This window comes from Drosophila ficusphila, unplaced genomic scaffold (genome assembly GCF_018152265.1).
Source record: "Drosophila ficusphila isolate 14025-0441.05 unplaced genomic scaffold, ASM1815226v1 contig_791, whole genome shotgun sequence".
Classification (NCBI taxonomy): Eukaryota; Metazoa; Arthropoda; class Insecta; order Diptera; family Drosophilidae; genus Drosophila; species Drosophila ficusphila.
In genome coordinates this window covers 17,264,295-17,292,211 of record NW_025064737.1, presented here as the reverse complement: position 1 = coordinate 17,292,211, position 27,917 = coordinate 17,264,295, and the positions used below count along the sequence as shown (strand labels likewise).

Sequence of the window (27,917 nt, the reverse complement as noted above, 5' to 3'; positions counted from 1 at the left end):
TAAATACAGCGAATAATCCCCAAAAACATAATGTATTTTAGCTGCAATTTGCAAGGGGTAACATTTATATAAAATAATAAATGCAGGAAATATCTGTTATTAGGTTAATAGAGAGCGTTCTTACCTGTGTTTCAGTAACCATTAGAAGTTTTGCCATATCGGTGCGCTCACTGGAGCTGAGATACTTCTTCACCTCGAACTGCCTTTCCAACTCGAAGATCTGTCTTCCAGTAAACGTGGTTCTGGCCTTCTTTTTCCGTCTGGCATCGGTGGATCCCGAATCGGAGTCATCCTCGGTGGTCTCCAAGGTGCTGTTGGCATTGCTCTGGATCTGCGGATTTGGGTTGCTACCCGGCGAACTACATCCCGTGGGGCTAATATCCGGCGGCAGTGCCACAATTGCCGTCGCAGTGGGCGTCAACTTCTTTTTCTTCACCGCCGGCTTGCCGGAATTCTCTGCAAAACGAAAAAAAAAGAGAAGAAAAACAAGAAAATGGTTAGCCATATATGAGTATGCATATTTGTGCTGGTCGTATTTGCCTGGCTTTTCTATCGAATCGCAGCTGTTTAACCTCAATTGGGTCTCTTGGCTGTCATTTCATAACCACTTTTGCAATTAGCCCGTCAAATATAACAGCAATCGACTGAGCCAACTGCCTTTTGTTATGCATTGTTTCATTTCTCTGCTATAAGCGTTCCCCTTTTTTTTTCTTGTTCCTTCTCCGATCAATATGCATTTGTTTGCCGTTTGCCATAAGCATTTGCTTTTGTTTTCGCTGTTTTAACTCTTGGATTAAAGGGGGTTATTCCTAGTATAAAACCACTTAAAAGAAAAAAAAATTATTTATGTTTTCTTTTTTATAGTATTCTACCTAATTACCAGCACTGGTTTTTTTTAAAGAATTGTTTAGAACTTATTATCGACTAATTTAAAATCAACAACTCAAATTAATGATCTAACCAGTAAAATGTATTTTGTATTTTCTAAAAATCATATTGTAATTAGCTTCTCATTGTTGTCCAACCTTTGCAGGGCATTTATTGGCCACTTGCATTAGCCAATGGCCAAGTTGTAATATCGGGCGAAAACAAGTGTTAACTGCGCTATGTGCCATATGCCTTGGCCACGGCTTTTGGTCTTGTCGGGGCCAAAACGTGTCTGGCATGAGTCGAATCGAACCGAACGTTGCCCGGACAACTTCAATTACCAATGCATAATTGAAATCTAATTGACAGTTAAATGCAAAACGCTCGATATCGCTGATGTGTGTTTGTGTGTGTCTGTTGGTTGATGCTATGTTGGTGCCTCTGTGGTCGATGTCGTTTGTCGATTGTCGTTTGTCGCATTGCTAATACGCCGCGTGGGCCCGACGGCCTCATATGCATGACACTGTGATTAATTAGGCGGGCGGGCGAGACATCGATGGCATTGTCGTTTTAGCTGTCGCCAATGGCAATTGGCAATTGGCAATTTTCACTATCGAACAGAAAACAGAAAACAAAAACACACAACCAACCAAGCAACCCCGAAGGGAAATGAGAGACGATGTCAGTGGAGTGTAAAGGGCGCCCCAATGGCGCGAAATCAATAAAACTAAATGGCAAAACAAAAGCGGAAAAACAACAAGCTGGCCAAGCGTTAAAAGCCCACAACTTGTGCAATTAGAGCAACAACAATAAAAACTTTTGCACAAATGTTTGTTTATATTTGCCGTGGCTTCCGTCGTTTTGTTGCCTGCCCCTCTGCTTCAGCTTTTGCTTCAGCTTCTGTTTCTGGCTCTAAACGCCAATTGGCAATTGCCATGTCATTTTCATTAGGCCAGTCGGCGGGCATTTAAATGTCGTTACGCCAAGTGGCCAAAGCAAACAACACAACAAAAAAGAAAACAAAAATGTATAAGAGCCCTAACTTAGAACCCAACTCCACTGATTGCCCCGCTTGATTTAATGGCAGTTCCATTTATGGCAGCTGCAAACAAGTAATTAAGCGAAAATTAACCGATGACTATGTCAAACAATCGGATGTCTGGAAGTTCGTCATTCAATCGTTCGTTATTCGTTGTTTTTGCCAAGTCTGGTACGTGATTTTAATAACAATAAAAACGAGCACACAGCATTGAGCAATTAACGCGCCAAGTGAACAGCCGCCGCAAAATTATTCAAATTGTGTTCTCAACTTGGATTATTCTGCCTCCCCGATTGCCGATTTTGTATTGGTTTCATTGTTGCTGCGGTAAATTGCTAATTGCATTTTCGTATATTTTCGTGCCATTTCGCTGGCCTCTTTCGAATTAAATCATTTTAATGCAGCCAAAGCAAATGCTAATTCAAATTGGCAACCATTTCCAATTCGCGTATAAATAAAAATAACAAAGCAACGAGCCAAAAGTGCATCTAATTAAATTTTGCACATTTTGTTGACCAATTACAATTTCAATAGTTTATCAATTATCGAAAAAGAATAAATGTGGTTGGCAAACAATGTTTTTCTGTGTACAATTTTCGTAACGTTTATGGTTATTTGAATCACAAATAATACAGGAAAATATTATAGAAATGTTGTGGTGATATTTTGGGGAAAACCAATCAATTTAATTACTTTTTAAAGTATATGTGAACAATTAATGGAGTCTAAAATGCTTAGAAAATTGAGTAGCTGACAGTCGACCCGGGTCCTAACTGAAGTGTGTTAAATTCTAATGACCTGGTCATTAGCGTAGCCAAGAAAAAACCCAAGACGATTGGCGGGCCGAAAAGATACCGATGGGCATCATTTGAGTTGGCAGAACAAGCATACGCCGCGTTGCCCGCCGCACGCTTCGCTGAAGCGTGTTGAGAGCTGAACGCTCCGCTCAATTGGCAGACTCGCCGAGCGTTGCCACACAGCATTCACATCCTACCTATGCTGGGCGCCAATACCCCAGAGATGGGAAAGAGATCACATTAAAAATAGATGCACTTTCAGAAACATTATCAAATTGATCTTAAGTTAGGAATCTTTAGAGGCAAAGAAAAAAGAAAATATTAAGGGTTTTTTCTTTACTAATATATTATGTTTTCTAGAAAATGATTTGTTTTAATCATACTTTTCGATAGAAATTGCTAATATCACTTTTAATTATTGGTTTTTCGAATTTTTTATGGCCTTTTCAACTTTTTTAAAGTGAGGTTAGTTTTAATGAGGAAATACTATCATAAATAGTATCATATGTTCGTTTGTCCTATCATTTTATAGCTCTTCCAGGATTAAGTATTTTTCTCAGTGCATGCTTACCCTTCTTGTTGGCAGGCTTGCCGCTTATTTCGCCCTTCTTGATGGCCGGCATGGGTGAGCTGATGCTGTCGCAGGACTTTTTCCGCAGCGACAGATCGAGCGGCGTTACCGCTGCAACGGTTTCCCCCGTGACAGTGGCTGCTGCAGTTGCAACCGATGTTGCGCCTGCGATTGCGGCACTCTCCTCCTCGCTGGCATCGCTCATCGAAATGGAGGTGCTCCGCACGGGCGGCTGATCCTGGTAGTGCTTCACTATGCTCTTTGGTGACTTGGCCAGTTGGCCGGTGGCATCGAATCCGCCGCCCTCCTGCCGATCCTGTTTGACCAGGGAAATCCCGAGGATATCGGCTATGGAGTGGGGAGTTGGCCGCGGCGGCAATTTCCCATAGACATGGGCATGCCAGTCGGTTGGCGGACCAGGTGTTATTGTGATCGCAGGTGTGCTGGCCGAGCGGCGTTGTTGTTGCTGCTGCTGCTGCGGGATATTTGGCTGTTGGCCAAGTGGCTGCTGCTGCTGCGGGTGAACGGAACTCGGCCTGGGAGCCACCACCGCCTCCAATTGCGTTTGCAGGAAGGTGGTGGGCGGAGTGCTCTCGGAGATCAGACTGCCCAAATTGTGGTTGTCGCGCACGCGCAACATATTCACCAGCTTCTCCTTGCTGCTGCTGCCAATGGGACTGCTGACCATCGAGGTGGGCGGTATGGTCAGCGGATTTTTATAAACGAAGCAGGGCTCCATCTTGTAGAGGTCGGGTGTGGCGTGCGGCTGTTGCAGCGGATGGTGTTGCTGCTGCTGATGTTGCTGTTGCTGCTGATCCTTAACAATGCCGTAATTGTGCCCCAGAGCACCGCTAACCATTCCCGCTGCCTCCAAGTGCGCGTCGCGTTCAGTTTCGGGCATCATTTAGGCCACGCTGCCTGCAAAACAATAGGAGAACCAACAGAAAGAGGTTAAATAAAGTTAGTCAAGGAAAATAGAGATAGAAGGCTAAGATTAACTCAAACATCTGCACATTTGTCGTCAACTTGTTAATGGTTCGGCTGCCAACTGGCGCCCGGTAATGTAATTTGTGCCCGCCCTCGACATGAAGGCCAAAAGGCTTCGTTTCGCCCCCACACTGACCTCTCCCTCTCCTCGTCCACCTTTTACTTTCGCCTCCCCAGCTGAGACCCAAAAGTAATGCAATAAAATACAGCGTCAGTCCGTTGCCACTTGCTGCCAGTGCCGCAATGTGCACAGCAAGAAAACAAATTGTAGATGTTAAGATCGAGCAAAAAAAAAAAAAACAAATAATGTGAACAAAATCCAAGGCAATTAAGACTGTATTATATTGTCTATTAATTTTTCACATAAAGTTAGATTGAAAACCACAAAATCACAATACCAAATCATTAAAAAGATTATTTGAAAAAGTAACCATTGCATCTCTTTTGATTTCTTAAACTATTTTCTAATGTTGCATCCGTTTTTTCCTCAAGATTTGAGTAGTAGTTTTCTTTTCAGTGTAGCTCAACTTATTTAACCCTCCGGCAAGCCTTGGCTTGGGCTTCTGCTGAATCGGGTTGAGTTGGAAATGGGTTGAGTCGAGTTGGGTGGGTCAGGCGTAGCCTATTTCCTGGCGCACTGCGTTGTGATTTGCATAACAAAATGTTGCACAATCATTGCGAAAGAGAAAGGGAGACGGAGAGGGAGTGCGAATGATAGAGAGAGCGCGAGAGGAAGGATTCAACTAGGCGGCACATACGTTTCAAGTACCGAGTTCGTGGGGCGAAAAGGGGGAGTGGGAAGTGGGTGGTGGGCGGTGTCGCACAGCCTTGTACATTTGTCATTGTGAGCGTGCGTTTGTGTTCGCAAGTGCTTGCTGAAAATTTATGGCACGACATTTGAGTGTGACACAATTTAACTTAATTCGTTAAGTCAAAAGCGTGTGAAATGTACAAGGGAAATTATTATTTGTTAAATTGCAGCATTGTATTTTTCAAGCAGAGCTGTGAGTTGTATAGAATCTTCTTAAAAGGTTTATTTGAGATCAAAAAAGGCATGACTAACAATTTTTAAAATAAAAAAATAATCAGTTCATAATTTAAAACTGGGAATTTTCTGTGCCAATAATCTCATTTCTTTTAATATAAATTTAAAAATAGCAAATCCACAAACAAAAAAATTTCTTATTGACAATGTAGGATTTTTCATTTCTTTTTTATACATCGCTGTATCCGATTTAGGAAAAACCCAATTACATACTTAAAAATATCTAAATATAAGCATGAGATGAACTGTTGAAATTATATTTAACTTTCGATTATTCAAAATCCTTTTAAGTGACTAACTAATTTTGATACCTTTTAATAAATTACAAATAATAACTCACAAACTGGAGATACTTAGTTGGGTAAGCGGCAAAATGTGTGTAATTTAATCCTAATCAAAATTATTATATTTATCTATATTAACTTTCGGTTACCTAAACTTTGTGTAAACAATTTGCACTTAATTCCATGGCATTTCCAAGGCATCGTTATGCGTTGTAAGAACTTACATCTGGCATTCCCAAAAGCAATTTAAATTAATACAAAGTGCACACTCACCCCAGCACATACACACACTTACACTTTGGAAAATTGAGCAGACAGCCACCCAACTACCACCCACTTTCGCAGTCGCTGTCGACGTCGACGTCGCAGTTGAAATGTCAGATTCAAACAGTGCGCTCAATAAAATGATGCGTGCTTAAATGTTTTTTATTGCCGCTCGGCAGCAACAGCAAAAAAGGAAGCACGAAGATATTTGCCACTCACACACAGATAAACCCACTCACACACACAATCACTAAAAGACCTGACAACATTACGCTCTCAACATTCGAGAGAGAATCCTAAAATGTTGCCAGCAACATGTTGCCAAGTCGCCTGGCAAAATCACTTAAAGCGAAATAAAATAAATGGCAAAAGGCAATGGCAAAGCCAATTCAAAGCAATGATGATGTGGAGAGTGAGGCAGAAGGAGGAGTGGGGAGTGGGAGAGAGAGAGGAGCAGAGAATGTGTTGCTGGCTGATTTGGGGGACATATTCAAGCAGCGGAAGCAGCGCAGGCAAGCGGAAGAAGTTATTTCAATTGCCTTGCCTTCCAGCCCTGGACAAAAAGAGAGAAAGAGAGGCGATGGAGAAAGAGGCGGAGTACACTAAGAAGAAAAAAGTCTTAAGCTGAATTCTTTAAAAATTAATTGCGAACTGAGTTATAAATACTAATTGTTTTGGTAACTAAAGTTTAAAACACGTTTTGAACACCATACAATTTTTAGTTCGTATTTTCACTTCCCTTAACAATATTATATTTCGGATTTCTTAAAGTCGTTCTTTCTGTGTTCCAAAAAGAGCGAGCTGCCCTGTGGGCACGTTCAGTAGCTTAGTTGCCTGCAAGTGTGTGTATTAGTTACCTGGCACGCTTCTGCCAGTGCCTCCGCAGCACCCTACTCCTTCCCCTCTCCCTTGCCCCTCTCTTATTCTCCACCAATCCCTTTTACCCTGCGTACCCTGCTTACCCTCTTTCCCCTCTTTAGCTGCCTTTGCTGGCCTTCAATCGTGCTCTGTGGCAGGACCCAAGTGTCGAGTGCCAGGACGAGGGCTAATGGCATTTAAGTTTTGTTAGCTGGACTTGCCACCACGCTGCCATGGCACATGTGTCAAGTCAGGAGCGGTGGATGGGAATGTGTGACAGAGAATATATTGGATGGAATGCTAAAGATGGATATAAAAGCTAAACTGTACGTTTGAGAAGACATTGTAATGCGGATGCTATTATAAGAAGGGATTTTTTTTTAAATTTTATGTTGTAGTATATATATTAAAGACCCCTTGTATATATTTTGAATATTGAACCAAATGACAACTAAAATACTATAGAAAACCGCATTTAAGAAAAGCTAATAACTAAAAGACGAAATCCTTGTAAACCTGTTTGCCTATCAAAATACAACGTAAAAAGCTTAACTCTTGTAAAACTCCTATAAATTACTTTAAAATTTTCAGGCTTTTTGTCCTTTGGAGAAGAATACGCTCCTGTTTGCCTTGTGTCGCATATGAACGTTATATTTCGTTCATCGGAAAGACTACATTTTTGGTCATTTCGGCCACTTTTTGCCAGCCATATTTGGCCTCGAGGCTTGCGAGATGGTTTTTGGTCCTGTCCTTGGCTTGCCAGCATTTTGTCTATTTTATTTCATTTTCATTTTATTGCATTGACAACAACGCAGAACACATTCCGCAGGAGGGTCACAGGGCAACGGAATCGGGAGAGGGGAAGAGGGGCAGGAGTTTTGTGGAGGGTGGCCGTCTACTTGTCTGTCGTTTTGTTGGAATTTTAACAAGCCACTCTCGAATCATCATCATCAGGGTCTGCTTCATTTGGCCCACGGCAGCTTTCGTCAGAGTCTCTTGGTCGTCCTCATCCGTTTACCTTTTGTTCACTCAGAAAAAAGTTTTGGAACAGTGCCCACTTTTGTTTAATTAAAAGTCTATTTAAATTATTAAATGAAGCGCGAGAGTAAGGGAATTTGAAACTTGAAAATGTCATTCTAAATTTAACTAATTGAGAAGTTAAGAAATCTTGATTAAAGAAACATAAGAAGTTAAATAAGAATATATATGAAAAATTTAAAAACTTAGCAACTGTAATGACCAAAATAAAACCAAAAGTTCATATTCCTATCTTTTCATTTCTTATTACCTTTTGTGTTTAAAAAGTTTATTATCTATAAAACCGATATTAAACATGCTTTGAATTTAGGTTTACTGTAATATTTCGGTAAGGTTTCAAAAAACAGTTTTTAATTTTCACTTTTGAACTAAAGTGCCATTGTTGTCTGTGCTTCTCGTTTTCGTCCTCGTTCACGTTCGTCATCGTCTTTGCTTTTCAGCTTTTGGCTGGCTTTCTTCATCTCTGGGCCGTGTGTGTTAGTTTTGACGTTAACTGTGCGGCTGACTTTGTCCGCCCTGTTTTTTGTATCTTCACGCCCAACAGCCACCCCCATTTTCCGCATTCCCCTTGTACGGTATGCCTTGTCAGCATAATTTAATGTGCCCCTGCACTCTTCCGTAATTCTCTGTTCTCCGCTTTTCATGTGTGAGTGCGTGTGTGTGTGTGGGTGCTCTGTCAACCTGGCAGCTAAAGTGTGTAATTCGTCGTTCATATTTACCCCCTGAACCCCCACAACCCATCCACCCTGCATCCCCCACATTCTTGGGCTTGTGCGTCATCATTTGCTGCCTTGTAAACCTTATAAATTGCAGGTTTTTATGACCGGCCTTTGAGCAAATAATCATATGAACATTGGGATCGGAGCCATAAAATATAGGATCCAAATTAGCAGGCAAAGTTTGTAGACATGTAAGATAACTAAGGAAATTTTAATGAGTAAACTAAAAACGAAAAAAAGTCTAAAAAACTCTTCCCCTAGTTTCATTTTGCTATTTGGGGAAGGTGATTAAGATTAACCTGTCTTTTAGATAGCTTATAGTCTCCGAATAATGGGAAATTTTTAGATGGAAAACCAGCTGCAATCAACGCCGCAAGCCACTTGAAAAATGTCTGACCCTGGGGATTCCTTGGGGAAGGGGCGAACAGTCCTGTAATATGCCGCTAATTGATTTTTATGAGGTGCTCTAATGAATGTCCTGGGTCGGCCATAATTGCCATGACAAAAATGAACGCAAAATACACACACCCCGACATCCCAGGCGCCAAGCGGTTGGCATATTTCGCTGGGAAAGTCTCTGAATATTTCATAAAGTTATGTGCTCGCTAATTAAATTGCCGCGACACACAGACTCATGGCTCATGGCTCGTAGCTCATGGCTCATGGCTCATGGCTCATGGTGAGGATATGGGGACAGGATGGCAAACAGTTGACTATCGACAGTCCTGGCAGGTGGAAAACCCGAGCGCCGTGCGCTAAGCAATTTTAAATGAATTTACATTAAGCGTTGCCGCAGAAACAGCGAGCTCGTTCCTTGGAAAGTTATTCGTGCTTCGTTCACTTTAATTGTTTTAATTTGCTTGGGTATGTATACTCACATGTGCGCAATCCTTCGTTAGTTTTAATTTCCTTTCCTTATTTTTTTTTCCTTTTTTTTTCGTTGAAAACTTTTCCTAGCAAGGGCAACACAACAACAATGTAAGTAAATAAAACACACACACTGACAAACACAACAACGAAGAGAGAAATTAAAATGAAATAAAACTTTTACTTTTTCACTCAAAATTGGGTTAGCACTTTGACCGAGAGACAGGCCAACAATTGAATCAGTCTAAAGTTAAAGTTGTGGAAACTTGACAACTCGAACGAAGGCAAACGGTTGGAATACTAAGCACGATTTGATTGTTCTATACCAATCAAATTTTCAATATATGGAGCAGTAGTCAGTCAGACGATTGTTATTGCCTGTTGTTGTTAGCTATTTTGTGGGATTATGCTACACCGTTTAGCTTGTTTGTTGCACGGCCAACTTGGGTTCCTATAACTCTATTCTCCGACGTCCGATAGACAGGAAGGTTTAGCGAAAGGAAAGCCAACATGGCTGCATAAATAAATCATAAAATGCTGAAAACGATTGTTTGTGAGTTTGTGTGTGTGTGTGTGTCTGTGTGCGTTGGATGTGTGTGAGTGTGTGAAAAGTGGCAATTGTGAACTTTCTTTTGGGGTGGCAGCTTTTTCGATCCGAGCAATTGCAGCGAGAGTTGCAATTTGGGGAATGTTTTATTCAAGTGCTTTCGGTTTGTTGTGGATTGGTTTATCCACAGGACTGTGTTTTCCCACACGGGTGAAAATAACTAGTTATGACTGTCAAATTGGATCAGTAAACTGGCTCTTGAATTTATTATTAGTTTTCTGTTTAAAACGTTTTCCAATCTGAGCTGTCAGATTTTATTGCTCTGCATTGTGTTGTATTTTTGTTTATATTTTCTTTGTCGATCTGGTTGATGGAGTGATATATGAGATTTGCATAACTGCAATCAATCAACGTTGTTTGCTGGATAAGTTTCACTTCAAACTAAATAGCATTTCTTATTTAATAGGTCATAAAATGCCATTAAGCTTATTTTCCTGCAAAAACAATATATGTGAGTCTTTCTGAGTAATTGTTTTCGCCACATATTTCACCCTAACTACCTCTGGTTCAAATTTAGACACTTAGTTAAGAGCTAAGAAAATAAACGCTGCCAAATGGCAAAGGATAATGGTCGCACACCCAACTCAAGGCGAATCACAGTCCCTCGTCAGTTAACATTACTGCTACTTTTGCGGGCGAATTCCAGCACATATCCTCTGCCCCCATATCCTCCCCCTTTACCCTCTCCCCCCACTTGCCAGTGCCACAAACCGAAGGTAAATGGCAGCCATTCGGAGCCAAATCTGCAGAGCACACAAACATTACGTAGCTATTTTGAGCGTAGCATTTAAGCTCTTCAATCTACAATTCCCCCGGCGACGTCTTAAACTTTTGCACAGCTTTCAGTGCTCTCTGCCGCTGCCAGTGCCTTTGCCTCTGTTGTTGATGTTATATTTATTTATTTTTATTGACAGCATTATATTTTATTTATTATATTGAATTCATGTCATTGTGCTGCCACGACCAGTTCGCCTGGGCCAAGTTAAGTTTGGGGCCAAAACAGGCAGCCAGCTTGTGGATCAGGGAGCCACTGCCGGTGGCACGTTCTCAGCGGGCTGAGATGTGTGTTTGTGCCATTATTGTCAAGTCAGCATATAAAGCAGCCAGCGAAGGGTGGCCCATATCCCAAATACACACACACATCCACTGGAGGAAAACCTAATCACCTGGGATTGGGATTTCTTGAGGTTTTCCTTTAAATTTTAATTTCAATAATATTGTTTTCACTTAGCATTTATATTTTCCATACCGAAGATTATGAACTCTATACATCTCTCCCAGATTTCTAAAACTTATCTATTTTCCAAATATTTTTCTTAGTGTACCCATTCGTAGTTTGAACGGAAATCGTTATATAAATCAAAGACAGATTATAAATGCTGCGCAATTTTCAAGTTATTTTTACTAGATGCGTCTGCGAGGGTTGTTCTTATGAAGCGATTTTAGGGGTAACTGAAAAGGTTAGACAGACACAGTGAAGCCTGGCCTGAGTGACAGCTAGACAGCTGGACAACTGTTGAGTGGATAACTGGACTGGGTGGCTGGGTGGTTTGGGTGGGTGGAAGGGTGGTGCTCATTAGCGCGGAAGGCAGCAATCGAAAATACACAGAAAATGAGTGAAAATGTCAGCTAATTATGTTTGCATTTTAGCCATATAGAACTGCCGCTGAGCCGGAAGTGCCGGCAGGCTCATTTCCGTTTGAAATGTTTCCTGTCATAATTCGCCCTCGCTGGCATTTATATATTTTTTTCTCTGCTTCCCTTTGCTATTTTCACATCGATTTTTGCACACTGGAAGTGCTCCAAGAATAAGTCAAAACTTTGAGGCAATTTGCCTTTAAAGCTTTTTCGCCAAGGGTCCTTGAGGATTTTTTTTTTTATTTTTTGGGGGAGAAAGACGAGAAAGCCAGAGAAGCGCTTGTCATGGCTTATTTCACTTGAACTTTGGGTCAGCAAAGTTGGCGTGCTCAAGCTTTATTTTTTAATTTGCTGCGGCATTTCATTCGCTAAACGTTTTCGCTTTTTTGTCGGTCTTTTTTGGCCTGGCCATTAGGCCCAGGCCGCTCCTTTGTCCACAAGAAGAGAGCGCGCCGCAATTAACTAACTGCCTATGATTGATGATCTTTTAAATGGGCGCGCGACAATGGCCCCCACTTCTCATTATTGCCATTATTATAATTCCCTTTTGAATCCGTCACAAGAAGGCCCAGTCCCTCAGTTTCCCCCTCTCCATCTATCAGACCCCATTTGTTGGCCCTATTCAAGTGGGTCAAAGGTCGCCGAACCCGACTAATTGACGTCCAATTGGGCCACATGTCGGCCGATTCCCCGCTGATTGGATCCGCCCGGATTGGATTGTACTGCTAGTTTGCTCTTAATTGTCAAACGAATGCTTGCAAATGGAATGTTTTAAATTAATGTATTACTGCCCATGTGCATTCGATTATTTATACTGCAGTTACTCAGCATTCAGACCATCCATCCATCAGTCGGTCAATCAATCAACTGAGTGGAACGTTAAGTATGCAAAAACTTCGAGCTGGCAACTTGATGGAATGTTGAAACTGTTCATATCATTTGGTGGAACAGAAAATATTCTATCCATAGTTGTATTCACAATTTTATGATAATAAAACTAGAAAAGTTATGGACTCAGAAGTAGTGAATTTTAATCAATTTTCAGCAAACCCATTTTTTTGAATTTTGGAAAGGGTGACTGATTTTTCAGCTATCGATTAAGTCGAATTCGGGGAACTTCAAAAATTAAAGAAAAAGTATTGCCTTAATTTTATTATTCCGTAAAAAATGGGCATTGTAAAATCAATTTTGTGAATGCGCTTTATTTAGTGAGTGGAAAAATTCTGTTGATCTGAGCGGCGGGTGGGAAATCTCATTATTCTGGCCACTGCGAAATATGATAACTCTTTTGTCACCCAATATTTGGCATCTCTCGACAGTGTGATCTCGTCCCTGCCGTCTGAAATATGAGCCAATTATACTTCCGTACGCATAAATTAATGATTAATTGCAAAATAAATTGACTTGCGTCACTTAATTACGAGGCGCAAGCGACACTGGAGAAAGCCGATAGTGTTGGGGAGCGCAGTTGTCACGCCCCGTGCAAAGGCCTGTCACTCGACCGCCTGTCAACGCACTCGCACACCTGCACTACGAAAAATATCGGAGTACCTTCCTATTAATTGAATAAATATAGGATTCAAGGTGCCATTTTTAAGAATTTATATAGAATTTTGTAGTCGTAAGTAAAAACCATTAAAAAATACTGCTAAAAGTTTTAATAAAAAACATTTTTAAAATATTACCTAATTACAATCTTAATGAAACTACTTTTAACAAATAAATGTATCACTCTTTAAGAATATAGAAAAATGATAAGCCCCAAAGAATATTTATCTATAAAGAAGCTTAAATCTCAAGGAATTAAATAATTACAAAATCAGTGCAATGCTAATAGAAAGTATTCATCTTTATCAACTGATTCCCATCTTTTTCCGCATCAGTTACCCTCATTTTTTCCACGTGCAGCAAGAGCGGCAAGCACATGCACAGTACGGCAATTTCTGCTGTTGACATTCACAGTCAAACATGCTTAATTAATGCCAGCAACGTTGCCATCAGTCGCCGTATCCCCTCGCCCATCGCTCGCCAGTAAATGAGAGCCGGCGCAGTATGACAACATTAATGCGAACATTAACAAAAACTGCTGGCGCTGCCTACTGTTTCCCTGCTCCGAGCTCCCAGCTCCCAGATCCCAGTTCCCAAAAATAAACACTCGCAGGCATCATAATAATGATACATGGCCAAGCCGAAGTCGGAGCTCTAGAATGGTGCTTGACTCTCGTCTGGCTGCCAGTTACGGTCCTTGATGAGCAGTTTCCGATGATGGTGCCCCATCCCCGCTTCCCCATCCCTGCTTCCTCCCCCCATAACCATTCCAATCCAATTCAGAGTTTCCTTCATTGTCTGGCAAGATTCTCATAATTAAGCACAATCAAATACAGTGGTTAGGGTCCCATTGGGTATTTATTTCACTTTTAATTTCTAAGTATAAAAATATCAGGAAATACTTGTTGCCTTAGTTTCCTATAATTAATAAATGTTTCTTAGGTGTATAAAAAAAGGTAATTCTAAGGAAAGACTCTTAAATTCTGTTCGTTTTTTACCTAATTAACCCTTTGGTTCCAATGTACCTTGAACAGCTTGCTTTTGCACAAAAATCAATAAAAACCTTGCCAAAATGGCTTTCGCACCATTCCAGTTTATCCGATTTTGTTCGCAGAGCGAAGGAGACTTTATGGGGGGATTGGAATCCAATGGAGGAACAGGGAGACCTGCGAGCAATTAACGCTGAATTGATACGCACTGCTCGCAAGGCATTGAACCTTCCTTCGTTCGTCCGTCCGTCCGTTTGGAGCAGAAGGCAGAAAGGCGCCCAGTTCGCATTTAAGCGTTGGCATTAAGACGTAATTAAAACAACGCCAAATGGGAGCAGCAAAGGCGTCCTTTGCCAATAGCAACAACAAAAACAGGCGGTTGGGGAGGGCAACAAGGAGTCAAAAGATTATTTGTATTTAATTTCAAGTGCGCTGTCCCAGGAAGCCACCGCTGCTCAGAGACAGTTTTACTTAGCTCCCGCTCGCGCTGTACATAAACTCAATTATAATTAAGCATTTAAGTGGAAGTAAGCGAGGCTGGAGCAAATGAAGCGAACTCCGCTTCGAGAGAACGAGAACTTCGCCATGAGCTCGATGAGCCAGGGCAACGGCGATGACAAGGATGCCCCGCCCATCCTTATTGGTGGTGGTGGCCAGCAAGAGCAGCATCCTAATTGCTAAGAGCGCCACTCAAACTTTCGGCAGGATAAGGAGGGTAACTCGAGCACGAGGCGGTATTTAATTATCGTTCATCGCTCATCGCTGCCCATTTGTTCGGAGAGTTTTTATTAGTGCCACACAAGGAACAATTTTCTGCTTAAAGCTTAAAAAAAATTAGGTTCTACTAGAAATTAAATCATAAAATTCATTGATTAAAAAAAAACTATTTAAAGTCTTTTATAAAAACATATTTAACGAATTTATCTTTCTCTTTTTTGAGCTCTCGTAATATCCTCTTAACACCTTTTAGCTCTTCAAGTTCATAATTGAAGTTTAAAAGGTTTATTTTCCCACACTGTAGCACATTTGCCCTTTACCTTTTGCCAGGATATTATTACACAATCCATGTTGCCATGCCAGTGGATTAATTGTAACGTTAACTCATTTAATTTGCTTGCATAATGCAGCCTGCAGCCGAGTGCGAAAAGTATCTCAATTAATAAAATCATTGATAGGGTCAAAGTATCATGGCCATCTTTATGTATTCCGACCAAATAGGTCAGCCATTTGGTAGATATTTATTTTTAACTCGAACTTTCTTTTTTCCTCGTTTATTTTTTGGCCAGTCAAGTGTGTATTTATGTACGACAACTGACAACGACCGAATGGAAAATGTAGAACGGAAATGGACGATTTCAGGGATAGGGATGTGAAATTTTAATGAACTTTTAAACGTAATGAAAGTAATTTTCAAATTGCAAGCTCACAAAAAAGAAGGAAAGCCGAGAAGGGCAGGCATGCGGCTTAACTTATTTTTTTTGCCCCAGTGAAATTCAATTGCGGCAGAAGTCGAGCGCTGGCAACTTTTGTGCGTCCTTCAGACAGCCAAGCAACCGGGTGGCATCCATCCACCCACCCACAAACCAACCCAACGAAAACGCCAGCAGAAAACCACCCAAAAACCCAGTGGGCCGGGCACTCGAAATGATTTCGAAATGGCATTGAATGTAGCATTTAATTTGTGAGCCGCAAGCGGCGGCGAAGAGGATGAAGTTGCCGGTGGTCCTTGGGCCTCGGCCGCTGGACGAGTCTGCTCATTCTTGCTATTTATAACTGTTTATTTGCCGTGTGCCATCAGGCGTACACTGCGAGAAAGACAGACAAGTGGGGAGTTCATATTTCTTGTATTTTATGCTTATAATTTAAATTGATTTAAAAAATATTTGTTATTTTGTTATATGTAGTTGTTGAGAACTTTCAAAAATTCAATTACTTTTTTAATATTTTTTTTTTTATTTATATTAATTTTTTTTCGTGTAGCTGCAGGTTGGGCTCTGTCTGCCACTGAAAGGGATTAATTAAACTGACAACTGACGTCTGTGGGTGGCCGCCGTGCTCTGTGAGTCCGCTTCGTTTGCCAAGTCCACAGTTCACTGTCTTTGAAGCCCGGAGTTCGGCATAATTAGTTAAATGTGCTTCGCCATAACAATGAGAAGAGCTGGCCAACACCATCCGCCACCCACAACTCTTTTCCCAGTTCCCTTGCATTTATTTTAATTTAATATATCCTGCCATAAAGGTCATCGCCGCGTTGAAGAGAAGCTCTAATTGCCAAAATATGTAATAATTAGCCCCAGCGTTAATGTTAAATAAAATTAATTAAGTGAGCAGGAGAGGCAACGCGGCAACAAATCAGCCAAGGATACCCTGCCTTCATTTATTTGCAGTTAGTCATTTTGTATGTGTTTGCCCCCAACACACACACAAACACACACAACACACATATCTTTTATGGCATTCCCCCACACTGGCAACCCCACTTCATCAGTAACCATGCAAACTCGCATGCGAAAAAAGCTCCTGACGCTCATTTGCCAGCAATTAAGTGAACAGAAAGGGATGGAGACAGTCATTTGAAATGGCGCCATCTGAACTTTGTCGATATGGGGGAGTAGGGGTACAGTAAATACTCTTTAGTAGCTAATTTATCTTTTTTCCATTATGTGTGCTTTGATATTTTGTGGATATTGATAAGTTTAGAATATGTTGTAACTTAAAAATGATTCAAATAATTATGTAAAATATATAATTTATTTTCTGTACCTTTTCTATGTTCAATTTTGTTATCTTTATAAGTCCCAAAATCCTTCATTCGAGTGTCTACTGAATTTGTGTGCCCTCATCCCTGTAAGGAATCCAAAAACTCGTGTGCGCGCGTGTGGGTATTTTAATTAGAAACTTGTACATTTTGCCTAATTTGACAAATTGTTTTAATATAGTGTGCAAACTTTTTGGCAACATAGCGGCGCAAATTAGTTTTTCCTCTAGCCGGGAATTGGGTCGCTTTGCTGCTGATTGAAAAACCAATCGGTTGCGGCAGCGAATGCAGTTAAATGCGCTGCGCGCTGAAAGTTATGCAACACTTTGGCATCAAGCTTAGCTGCCACATCCTGGGGATTATTAAAACGCAGATCGCGCTGATTAAAATTGTAATTTCATTCAACGAACCCACTTCCCGTGAACCGCAAGTTCATATATGCTCGGCGTTTAATTGTTGCGGATGTTGATGGTTGTTTGAGAGTTCTGGAAAAAATATGTTTGCTCAGCTAATTGACCGTTTACTATCCCTGAAGGAATTTGTAATATAATGCTCCCATATAAAAGAATTTGCACAACTTTTGATTCTCTTTTTTATGGTTTTTACAGCACCAATCATTCTGTTCCCATTTCCGGCTATTTATAAGCTGGTTTATTTATCAAGTATTTAACCCAATATAGCGCTGTATATTAATTGCAGTTTTTGATGATTTTTTGCTTCATGATTGCTTCCCCTATTTGCAACCCAATTCATCATCAAACGGATTATTTTTGGCCATGGCAAAATAAACAAGAGATTTGTGCGATTTTTGCTTGCACCGATTTTACTTTATAGTTTCGAGCTTTTGTTTACAATAGTTCTTGGTACTTGAAAGTGGAAAGATATGAGTCAATTCGGGCAATTGCCTGAATGTGAGCTTTGAATAGCCAAAGGAAATTAAAATTTTAAATTTAATTGAAGGTGGTGATTTAAAAAAATATGAGATTTGAAATGTGTAATAAAATGTAGAATGTATAACTTTTTAAGCTGTTGAAGTTGGAGCTTCTGGATCTGGTTCGTCCTTAATGGTTAACTTTTTGTACAGTTCGTCCAGCTGATCTTTTTTCTGGACCATAGCCAAAGCTCGTTGATAGCGTTCCTCCCAGGATTCTGGATGAGATTGGGCCAGCACCTTGAGAGTGACTTCTACAGCTGCTCTGAGGTCCTTTTCGGGGCTTTCGCAGTAGAGTAAGAGCAGATCCATGGCTCGCTTAACAAAGGCATCCCAGACCTCCTTCTCGTGTTCCGCTTCCATTTCTAAGTCACTGAACTTGGGTTTCAGTTTACCCACAGCCAAGGCGGCCAGGATGCGAATGCCAGCCGAAGGATCATCCATACGCTGCATTGTGGCATAAGCTAATGGCTTCAATTCCTCCACCGACATGTCACGGAAATAAACTATCGACTTGATGGCATAATGACGAGTGGTTACATTTCGATCTTCGAGTAAACTGGGCAAGTGTTTGGCCAACGAGGGTAAAACTTTCACGGCTTCGATCTCAGCACCTTGAGCCAAAGCACAAACTGTAGCCATGGCCATGGATCTCATGGCCTCCGCATTCGATCCAGCCTTCCAAGTCAAATAGGGTTCCACAATCTGCGTTATGAATTCAGTCAAAAGCTCCGCGCTCTGCTCGCTTTCGATGTTCATGGTTTTCGACCAATATAGCGATGCCACCGAGAGACTGCTAAAGATTTTAACTTGAGCACTATCGCAGCAATGCTCGAAGACCAGCTTCACTTTTTCAATCACATCTTTGATGTAGGTAGCTCGAAGGAGGTACAAATTTATCAAACCATCCAGCAACAAGACAGGTTCCGCAGAATCCTCCAAAGCGGCATCCAGATTATCCACATCCTTCAAAGCCAAATGCAACCAACGTTCGTGAAGTTTTTCGACTGGAATTTCCTGGTTTTTCGAAATTTTTTCTAATAACTTTCGTTCCTCGTTAGCATGTTCATATTCACAGCCGCTTTTACCTTCGATTGGGCATTCGGACAGAGATTTAAATGTGTTGCCAAAGAGGGAACTGTTTAGGGCCATTACTTTAACGCCACTCACATAAACAGCTTCGCAGAGATCACGCAGTTCATCATCTCCAGCATTAACCTTCAGCGATTTATCCATAATGGTATTTAGAAGTTTAAGTATGTGCAGTTGGAAACCAGTTTTCAGTGTGTGCGAAAATTCCGTATCGCGAAGGAGCTTGGCCAAGTTCATCAAGTGATCGTAGGTGCCACCCAAAGAGGAATGGAACATGTGGTAGAAGCATTTCAAGTACGACTCCCGAGCATTGCGTTCCAGGCCATCGAAACCATGATCAATCCAGGCATCGTAGGACAATAAGCGACCCATCAAATCGGCCACCTTGGCAGCTTCAGCATTAACTTCTGCTACGGGATCAATGCAGGCACGAGCCAAGTCGCCATAGATTTCAAAGAACTTGGCTGTCATCGCTGCTTCGGCATGCAAAACAAATTGATAGAGGAGCTTCAAGGAGTGCAGACGTACATTGTCTTTCCAATCGCTGGTTTCCCGGGTGATAAGTGATAATAATCTCAGCGAACGTTGCACCAAGGCACGGCAACCTATAGTTGGACGCTTGATATCTTTAGGGTAATTCTCCACCGGCAGATCGCTGATCTCCTGTTGGCTCAACTCGGCTTCGTTCTCCTTGAAATACTGTTCGCCGCATTTTAACCACTGGGGATAGATGTGGTTCAGAACCTCAGGTGAATCATCCTTCAGGCAGCACAAAACCAGCGGCAGGATTCTCTCAAAGAAGGAATAACGATCCAATAGTTCCATTAACATCAGAATACCCATTTGTCCAACTTCACGACGAACCAAGGGCATTGTGTCCATAAGAAGAGGAGAGACCTCATTGAATAGTCTTCTCATTGCCTCACCACTGGCATCCATGTGGAGACTCAGTCTTCCGATGGCTTCAACAGCTGCAATTCTCGCTTGAGCGTGTTTGTGGTTCAACATTCCATAAAGCGGTACCAGAAGTTGTTCTGTGTATCCTCGAAATTCCTGGCCATCAGCCACTTTGGCGAGATTCACCACCGTAGTGCATCCTGCGCGCTGCACCACCGGGTAGTCATCCTTGATCGCCTTTACAAGGATTCTAACCACAAGGGGATAACAATCGTTGAAGGCCCCCACACTTCCCATCTTTCCATATTGACAGATCATCAAGTTAAGCTGTTCGACGTAAAGTAGGCGAATTTCCTCGCTGGGTTCCACGGTTTCGGCTTTTCCCATTCGCTCCGCCAAAGTGGAAAGGACATTTAGAAGGTGGAAATCCATGGGTGGTAGGCGATCTAGGAAAGCATTTACCGCCTGAATTGCGTGCTCCCGTACACTTTCAAAGCGATCATCGTAGGACTTCAGTAGATGCAGGTACAGTTGGTCAAAAAGGTTGGCTATTTGCTCAGTGCTCACGTTTCCGACTGCATTTTTACACATATCACTTAGTTCCTTGAGAGCTTTAGTTTTCTCGCGCCTGTCACTTCCCTCCAATTGCTTGCAAAAAGTCACGGTATCCACTTCAAAGCTCATAGTGATTTGTATCTATGTTTTCTTGGTTCTTCCTGAGTAATTTTTGGAATATATTTTACTCTTGATTAATACTTATACAGCTGACTTGGATTGTTTTCTGAATTTCTTCACCAATATTAGTCAGCTATCCGAATTAGTTTGTTTTTCAACGCTCTTATTTATTTTCAGTAAGAAGATACATTTGCAGAAGATTCTCAGCACTTTTCCGTTTGCAGAATTTCTCAGATACTTTTTGCCGGCTGCGTGTGATTTTCAGTGAGCTGCTAATCTCAGCTTTTTTTTAGCTGCAAAACGAGAATGTTTAAACGTTACTCAAGCGACAAACGCACCGGTTGCTATGACTACACAAAAGACAACGAACTTTTCTCGTTGTTTCTACATTATTATTGTTTATTTTGCCCAAACAAAAATTACCCGACAACGTGCGGCAAACTGACTGAAATTCGATCAGCTGTTTTGCTTCGAGAAGTGTTGCAAAACCCCGAAAAAAGAGTGCTGAAAAGTTTCGGCTTGGCGCGCCTTTCAAAAAAGCTCTTCGGTTTCTTTTTGAATTGGTGTGGCGTTTATTTGCCGAGCTAATTAACCCGGCCGTAAATAAATTTCTCTGGAAAAGAGCAATGGGACAGGCAGCTTGAGCGGGGAGCGGCTGTCTTTTTATGAGTTCGGCTCTGGCGGCGATCCATAAAAAGTTTCTGTGCCGCTCGTGGCGCAGTCGCTTATCTTTCGGAGCGGGCCATCTAATTGCGTTGTCGTTCCTTATCAACATCAGTCCAACAGAACGACAATATCTAAGATTGATTGCCGGCAAAACAGCTTTGGGGGTGAGTTTACTCATCGACCGACCGACGGACAGACTAACCAACCAACCAACCTACTAACTGACTGGCTGATTGGCGGTGTTTGATGGGGGAAAATCACATAAAATGTCTATTTTTATCGAAACTTAATTGCATTTGTGGGTCACCAAAATTAGGGTTATAATGAGCACACGCATAAAAATGTGAGGTTTGGTCACAGATAAGCGAAAAATGGCATTATCGAACGATATAGTAATTAAGTAAAATGCGGGATAGAAACCAATTTGATTGGTCTTTGTCTTCGAACTTTTGATGAAGGACAAAACGACCTTATTTGATGCGATCTGTTTATTACCTATGCTCAAAGTTAAAAATATTCTTTCACACGATTTTTCCTTATTTTTTCCCAAACATTTAATTAAAACAAAAAATAAAAATAATAAAAATGTTTTTTCTGTGAAATAAAATGGATTTTTGTTTAGATGTCTTTTTTTAATTTTATTGTTATGATAAGATGAAAAGGTTTCTCACAATTTTGATATGATAATCTGTGCCTTTTGAGTGTGGGAAATTAAAAAATCTTGAGTGGTCGACTCGTTTTGAAGCCAAGGAAAGGCTAGTGTTGTGGCTGTGGATATTAATCCATAGATGGTGAGGCATGCAGGCATTTTTTGCTATCCGATGTTGATCTTTCCATTTGAATTTCATTTAATGCCTGTGTGCGGAGTATTTTTTCTTGTTTTTATTCAATTTCCCTTTCGTTATCCCGTCTGTAGGGTTGCTAGATTGGCGTGCCCAGTTCGCCGGGAATATTTTATGAGCGTTTCTTTTCTCCTACCTACTGTCAAAAATTGTTGTTGTCATTTTTATTGAAAGCCAGCGCGCAGATACAAAGATACGGCGGGCAAACACACAGCTACAGATACAGATACAGATACAATGGCGAGCTCATAAGTTTTGCTGCTCCCATTTGTGTGCACAATTCGATTCCATACCTTTTTGTGTGCGACGGCAGGCGGCACACGCTCCAAAGCAATTAAGCGCATGAATCAGGTTCGTTCGGTTTTCAGGGCAGGGCAATGTATCCGAGTTTCTGAGTATCCGCGTATCTGTATCAGCATTTGTATCTGTGTGTGTGCAACTATTTGCATCTGTGTCTGTGAGTGCGGCGTGCGTTTTTTATGGGCAACAGACACCGGCACAATAAACTTAATTGATATGAAATGAAGTCATTTGGCAAAATCACTGGGAGAGTAATGGACCGCGCTCATTCAATTTGATTTGATGTCGGCCAGTTCGGCTCGACAACAAAGTCACACATGCACACACACATATAAACGTATGTATGTATGCAGGTTGTGCAAATTTATTTATATTTTTTCTTTATCGGCTTTTGGAAAGCAATTGAGCATATGCGGTATTTACATATGTACATCTGCATATGCATCATATGCATGTGCGTTTTTCAGGCCAAAAGAGTTTTCAATTAAAAGTTAAGCATTTTTTTCCCTATTTTTTTTTGAGCGCCAGCAGCAAAGTGCGGAAGCCGTCGCACTGCATCGAACTTGTCTGGCCAGTTGTCTGTCTGCAGATAAAGCCAAAAACCAACCAGCTGGCTCATAATGGTCATAATTATTAATTAGATACATGGATACACCATACACGAGTATAGTTGCAGTTGCGAAAAACCCGCTTGCGGTCCAATTTGCCCACTGTGCGAGCACTTAAATGGACTTGTTACCGCTCGCCGCAGAGTTGAATGGAAAAATGCAAATTTGCCAATTGATATTGATTGAATTGCTAGTTGCACTCGCACAGCACCGACTTGGCTTGGCTAATTAGTTTTATTTTTGTTATTTATTTTTATTTTCCAACTGCCAGTCTTAAGTGACTGACGACGAGCTGCGTCATTTGACTGGAACGGACTTGGACTTGATTGTCTGTCTGTCTGTCTGTTTGGTTGTGTGTTTGTTTGTATGTTTGTGCCTCGATTTCTCGGAATCGCTGATTAGAAATGTCCCTAATGGCTTGACTTTTGTCGCACTTTCGTGCCACTAACATTCCCAGATTGAGATGTGTGTGAGTGCAACCGAACGAGTACCCATCCTGTTCCCTTTTATTTTCATTTGCCGCCTTATTAGCAAGTTGTGTGTGTAAGTGGCTCCTCCAGTCCCACTTGGCATTTGGCATTAATGTGCGCCGTTTAATTGCGTGACTCATCAGCTGAGACGTAATTGCCAACTGCCTTCGCTAAGCGATCTGGTTGCTTAATATATGTACATCCCCTGGCTGTCAGTTGGGTTTTCCCAGGTTTACTCTCCTAATCACAGGTCTAATCTGAACCGGAAATCAAAGGAAAGCTCATCCCGTAATTTATAAATATAGATCATGATTAAGTCATTGATAAACATATATCAGTTGAGAGTAATGACGTCTTAATCCTCCTCCAAAAAAATGTAATTAAAATGTAATTCTATTCCATTTGATATTTCAAATAGTTTCCTTTAATTTCATTTTTGATTGAGCAATATTAGTATCCATTAATTGAAATATCGGTGATTAAGCGTATCAAAAATGCCGAGATCCGATTAATGGCCTATAGAGCCATTTGTTTATGCATTCTGTTTTTCAATATGGCCATTGCATTATTTTTACTGTTTGTTTACTCTCGTTATTAGCGTGAAAAATGCAGGCAGCCCGAGTGTGTGATTGTAATGAGAGCTACAAATGCTTTTTCTGTTTTTGCATATAATTTTTCCTATTTACATTTTTGCGTAATCGCCGCGAGCCCATTCAAATGCCAAGTGGCTGAGCCCGTGTTCTGTTTGTGCAGTCGCATAGTTTCCACCGCATATATAGTCGGTGTATGGTATATATACACGGATCCAGACTGACCAGTTCCAGGCTCTATTTCATGCCATGGCAATCCATTCATTCATCGCGTCAAGTGTCGGCCCGTCTGTCAGTCAATCAGAAAACGGTTTGAGTAACAATTTAATTAATTTCAGTACGAAATGCGAACCTGTTGTGGCGCAGATATTAGATATCATAGCTCGGCTAACAGCAGCAGCCAGCCAGCACACACATAATTCTCTGGCTCCGAATGAAATTGCCTTTTAATTATGCCTAATACTCGTGACATGACTCAATTAAATGCCACATTCGGACGATGACTGGGACAATTTGCTGAAACCCCATCCCAGATATTATCACATTTAGATAGAGATTCTCGACTCGAGCGAAGGAGAAAGCTCGTTTCGCACTTATATTAGTTTTTGTTATCGCTCGGTATGGTAATTAACAAAAACACAGGCAGTTGATGTGGCCTATCTGGAAAATGGATCAGCATGTACGGTGTGCTGAAAACATCATCATAAGTGAGGCACTCAAAGATTGAGTACTCTTCCAGAATTCGGAAGGCAAAAGGTATTTAATTTTATGGCTTTTGACAGTGAGAGCCTTGTTAAAGTAGTTTCTTTCATTTGATAAGAATCTAAATAAAGATTGTTACGATATTTTAGTAGCTATTAACTATCTAAACTCTGATATCCTGGATTTTCGCTTGTTTACCCCTAGATAAAAGCGCAGTCATTGACAATTCGGTTTCTTTCAGCATTATTATGTGTGCGCAATCATTTGTTTACATTCCATATAGTTGCCGCAATTGACAGTGCAATGTTTCCCCGATTTCGATTACTAAACTGGTAATAAATGGCAGAGTGCTGAGGCAGGCCATATGTTCAGCGACAAGGGCTTGGGAACGGGAATGAAAATCGGAATGGGAATGGGACAGAATAAATACGAAATTTTCAGCAAATTTTACCATAGTCATCAATGTACAGGAAACACCAAAATCAACAACATTTACAAGAGCTGGCGAAAAGCGGCGGCATCATCATGAAATTGAAATTAATTATATGTCAACAACATGATTACAGAGAATTTAACTAATTTGATATCGCTGATTTATACAGAGCTAAATGGGTTGATAAGATAAGATTTTAAGTAATTTATCGTGTTTCGATGGTCAATTAATTTCGAATCGAACGTTTGACTTTCTATTTGAACTGATAAATTAATACGGAAAAAAAAAAATTGGTAAATAGATTTTAAAATATTTTATGACGGGGTGGGTTAAGTGGAAAATTATTTGCTATCTTATGTGCAATGTTTTTTTTTTATTTTTATTACCAATTTTGAACAAACAGTAGAGTATCTTATCTGATTACGACTTTGTTGAATGACATGGCTGATTGGCGTGGATCCCTACTATTTTAGACACAATATATCACAAATTGTGAACTTACTGATAAGGCATTTACTTTAACAAATTTGTATAGAAATTATATTTTCTTGCATCATTTATTTTGAAATTAATTTTGATTAATTTATAGGGCAAGGGTCAATTGCTAATTAACCAGGGGAAAATTCCATAAATCAGTTATCAGCCAGATTAAATAAAGTAGAGGTGTATACGTTAAAAAACATTTGTATATTTTTAATATTCTCCACGTGTGACTAATCTAGAACTAAGGGCAAGAAAACAATGTCGTGAGCTACTTATCTGACCCCAAAGACCCTGTTTTTTTTTTGACTTGCCAATGTTTTCAAAGTTTCAAAGGGCGAAGGAAAGGTACTCGAGTTATAGATTATGTTCCGCTTACAACGCTGCTTACCTGTAAGGGGGCCACTCGGGCGGTTGTTGATTGTATCCGAAAGATTCAAGGTGGGCGGAAATCCAATTAAACGATTTTACTTCCTCACGGTTTCTGTTGTTTTTGTTGTTTTTTTTGTTTTTGTGGTTGGGTAAACGCTTTTTATGGTTGAACTATTTATAGTTTGGGTCTCAAAGGTCACCTTATGTGGGTGGTGGAGGTGATTCTTTTTTTTTTTGTTTAACTCAGTTTTATTTCTTTTGGTTTCCTTTTGTTTTCACTTTTTTTTGTTATCCTTTTTCAGCTCACTTTTTACTTGCTGACGCTTAACACGGCTCGTTGGTTTCGCTGCTGATTATAATCCTTAATTAGTCTAACGAGTTGCAAATTAATCCACTTTCCCTAATTAAATTGCCTTTGCCGCGACTACAGAAAAAATACAACCAATGGCGGTGTCATTTAAAACAAAAACAGAAAAAAAAGCGAAACAAACCATACGAAAAAAAAAAACCAAATTGACAAATGAAAGAAAAGGAAGAAAAATAACAACGGGGCGGTTGTGGAAATGTAATTAATTCATTAGCCTGCCAATTGACAATTATTGATTATTGTTTTGCCTTTGCGTTTGTGAATTAATTTTAATGTATTTTGGCTGGCTGTTTTTGAGTTTAGCTGCACAATTTGTTATTGCCCGCACGTCGTTCATTTATTTAATTTTTAATTATTTTGCAATGCGTTCTGGTTTCATAATTGGCAGCCCATTGTCTCTTCCATCTCGTTCGCTCACATATGGCTGCTTATAATGCCTTTGTAATTTAATTAAATTTATTTATTTATTGTGAAACAATGTGCAATCCGAATCTCGACCCTGTTTTTGCTTCATTTCTCATGTGTTCGCTTTCAATTTGGCCTTTTGCCTTGTTAAAATATTGAAATTGTGGCGAAATTTTTAATTTGGCAAATGCGCTTAACAATCGTATTAGCCCAGCCACTTAATTGAAACGAGAAAATCTGCTTGCGTTCTTTGTATGTCTATTTATTAATCACCATCACTGTGATACTTTGTATATATTTAATGGCATAGAAATTAAATTAAAATGCAGGAATACTTGTGACAAAATATCTTGGCGCATAAATACCGACGGCACTGACGAACTAGTTGGTGAAATTTAGGTAATTTAGGTGAGGGATAAGGGGGTCAAATCTGGCGACTTTGTATTCACTGCTTGGCTTGGCATTTACAAATTAACTGGGTTTTTGTTTAATCGTTTTGCTTTACTTAATCGTTTTTATAAGCATTTTGACCGTTCCGACCATAATAACTTGAACTTTTCGGCACTTAAATGGCAGCTTTAGCTTTGGCTTTAGCGCTTTATAACCATTATATAGTTATTTATTTACTTTTACTTATTTATTATTAAAACGAGCGAGCCAGCAACGGCAAACGACAGCATTTATGGCCGGGTAGCGTAATTAATGGGAAACGAACACACGGCCGACCATAAAGTGGACTTCAATTGCGATTGAGCGAATGCTTTATTTATAACACCTTTTTGCCAACCGAATTTAATTGAGTAATTGAAATATATTTTTGCGAAAATGAAAATTTCCTTTTTTTGCACACGCTTCATAATTTATTTATGAGAGAATATACATATATAGTCCGCTCAAGTGTGTGAGTGTGTGTATGTGTGTGTCAAATAAAATGAATTGAAAATCAATTGGCAGCAGTGCGGCTGCGTAACCTGTCAGCGCCGTTCGCGTTGACAAATTGCCCGCCGAGCGTGCGAACCAGCAATAATAACAAGAAAATAACAACAACAACAACAATATCAGGGGAAAGAGCCACAGACAGGCAAACAACAACAAAAAAAAAATCGGAGGTGTGAGCGGTTAAAGTATCTTGCAGATACAACGGCCAGCAATTAGCGTCAATAGGCAGGAGTGCTTATATTGTCGGTGTGGAGATGCCGTTTGTACTGCTA

General features: G+C 40.5%; 2 protein-coding genes across 4 annotated transcripts in view; both read right to left on the bottom strand.

Moving 5' to 3' along the window:
* LOC108092029 (muscle segmentation homeobox) overlaps window positions 1-26,059 on the bottom strand; it is a 37,553-nt gene extending 11,494 nt beyond the window's left edge. The window contains exons 1-4 of one of the 2 annotated variants that reach the window (XM_017191470.2): window positions 9,521-9,601; window positions 9,348-9,422; window positions 3,275-4,192; window positions 125-456 (exon numbers count right to left, since the gene is read on the bottom strand). In XM_017191470.2, coding sequence (XP_017046959.1) covers window positions 125-456; window positions 3,275-4,178 — 1,236 coding nt within the window. In that variant the 5' untranslated portion in view covers window positions 4,179-4,192; window positions 9,348-9,422; window positions 9,521-9,601. Of the gene's footprint in view, window positions 1-124; window positions 457-3,274; window positions 4,193-9,347; window positions 9,423-9,520; window positions 9,602-25,953 lie in introns of those variants that run through there. The other variant, XM_017191469.2, reaches the window with a different exon arrangement.
* On the bottom strand, window positions 17,677-26,049 carry LOC108092028 (dynein axonemal assembly factor 5). 2 transcript variants are annotated; one of them, XM_017191467.1, is made up of 2 exons: window positions 25,954-26,049; window positions 17,677-20,764 (listed from the first exon to the last, which is right to left on the bottom strand). In XM_017191467.1, the coding sequence occupies exon 2, from the start codon at window positions 20,478-20,480 to the stop codon at window positions 17,898-17,900; it is 2,583 nt and encodes an 860-aa protein (XP_017046956.1). In that variant the 5' UTR covers window positions 20,481-20,764; window positions 25,954-26,049; the 3' UTR covers window positions 17,677-17,897. The 2 variants fall into 2 exon arrangements, with proteins under 2 accessions (XP_017046956.1, XP_017046957.1); XM_017191468.2 differs by lacking the exon at window positions 25,954-26,049 and adding an exon at window positions 20,895-20,939.
* Window positions 26,060-27,917: the final 1,858 nt, after the last annotated feature.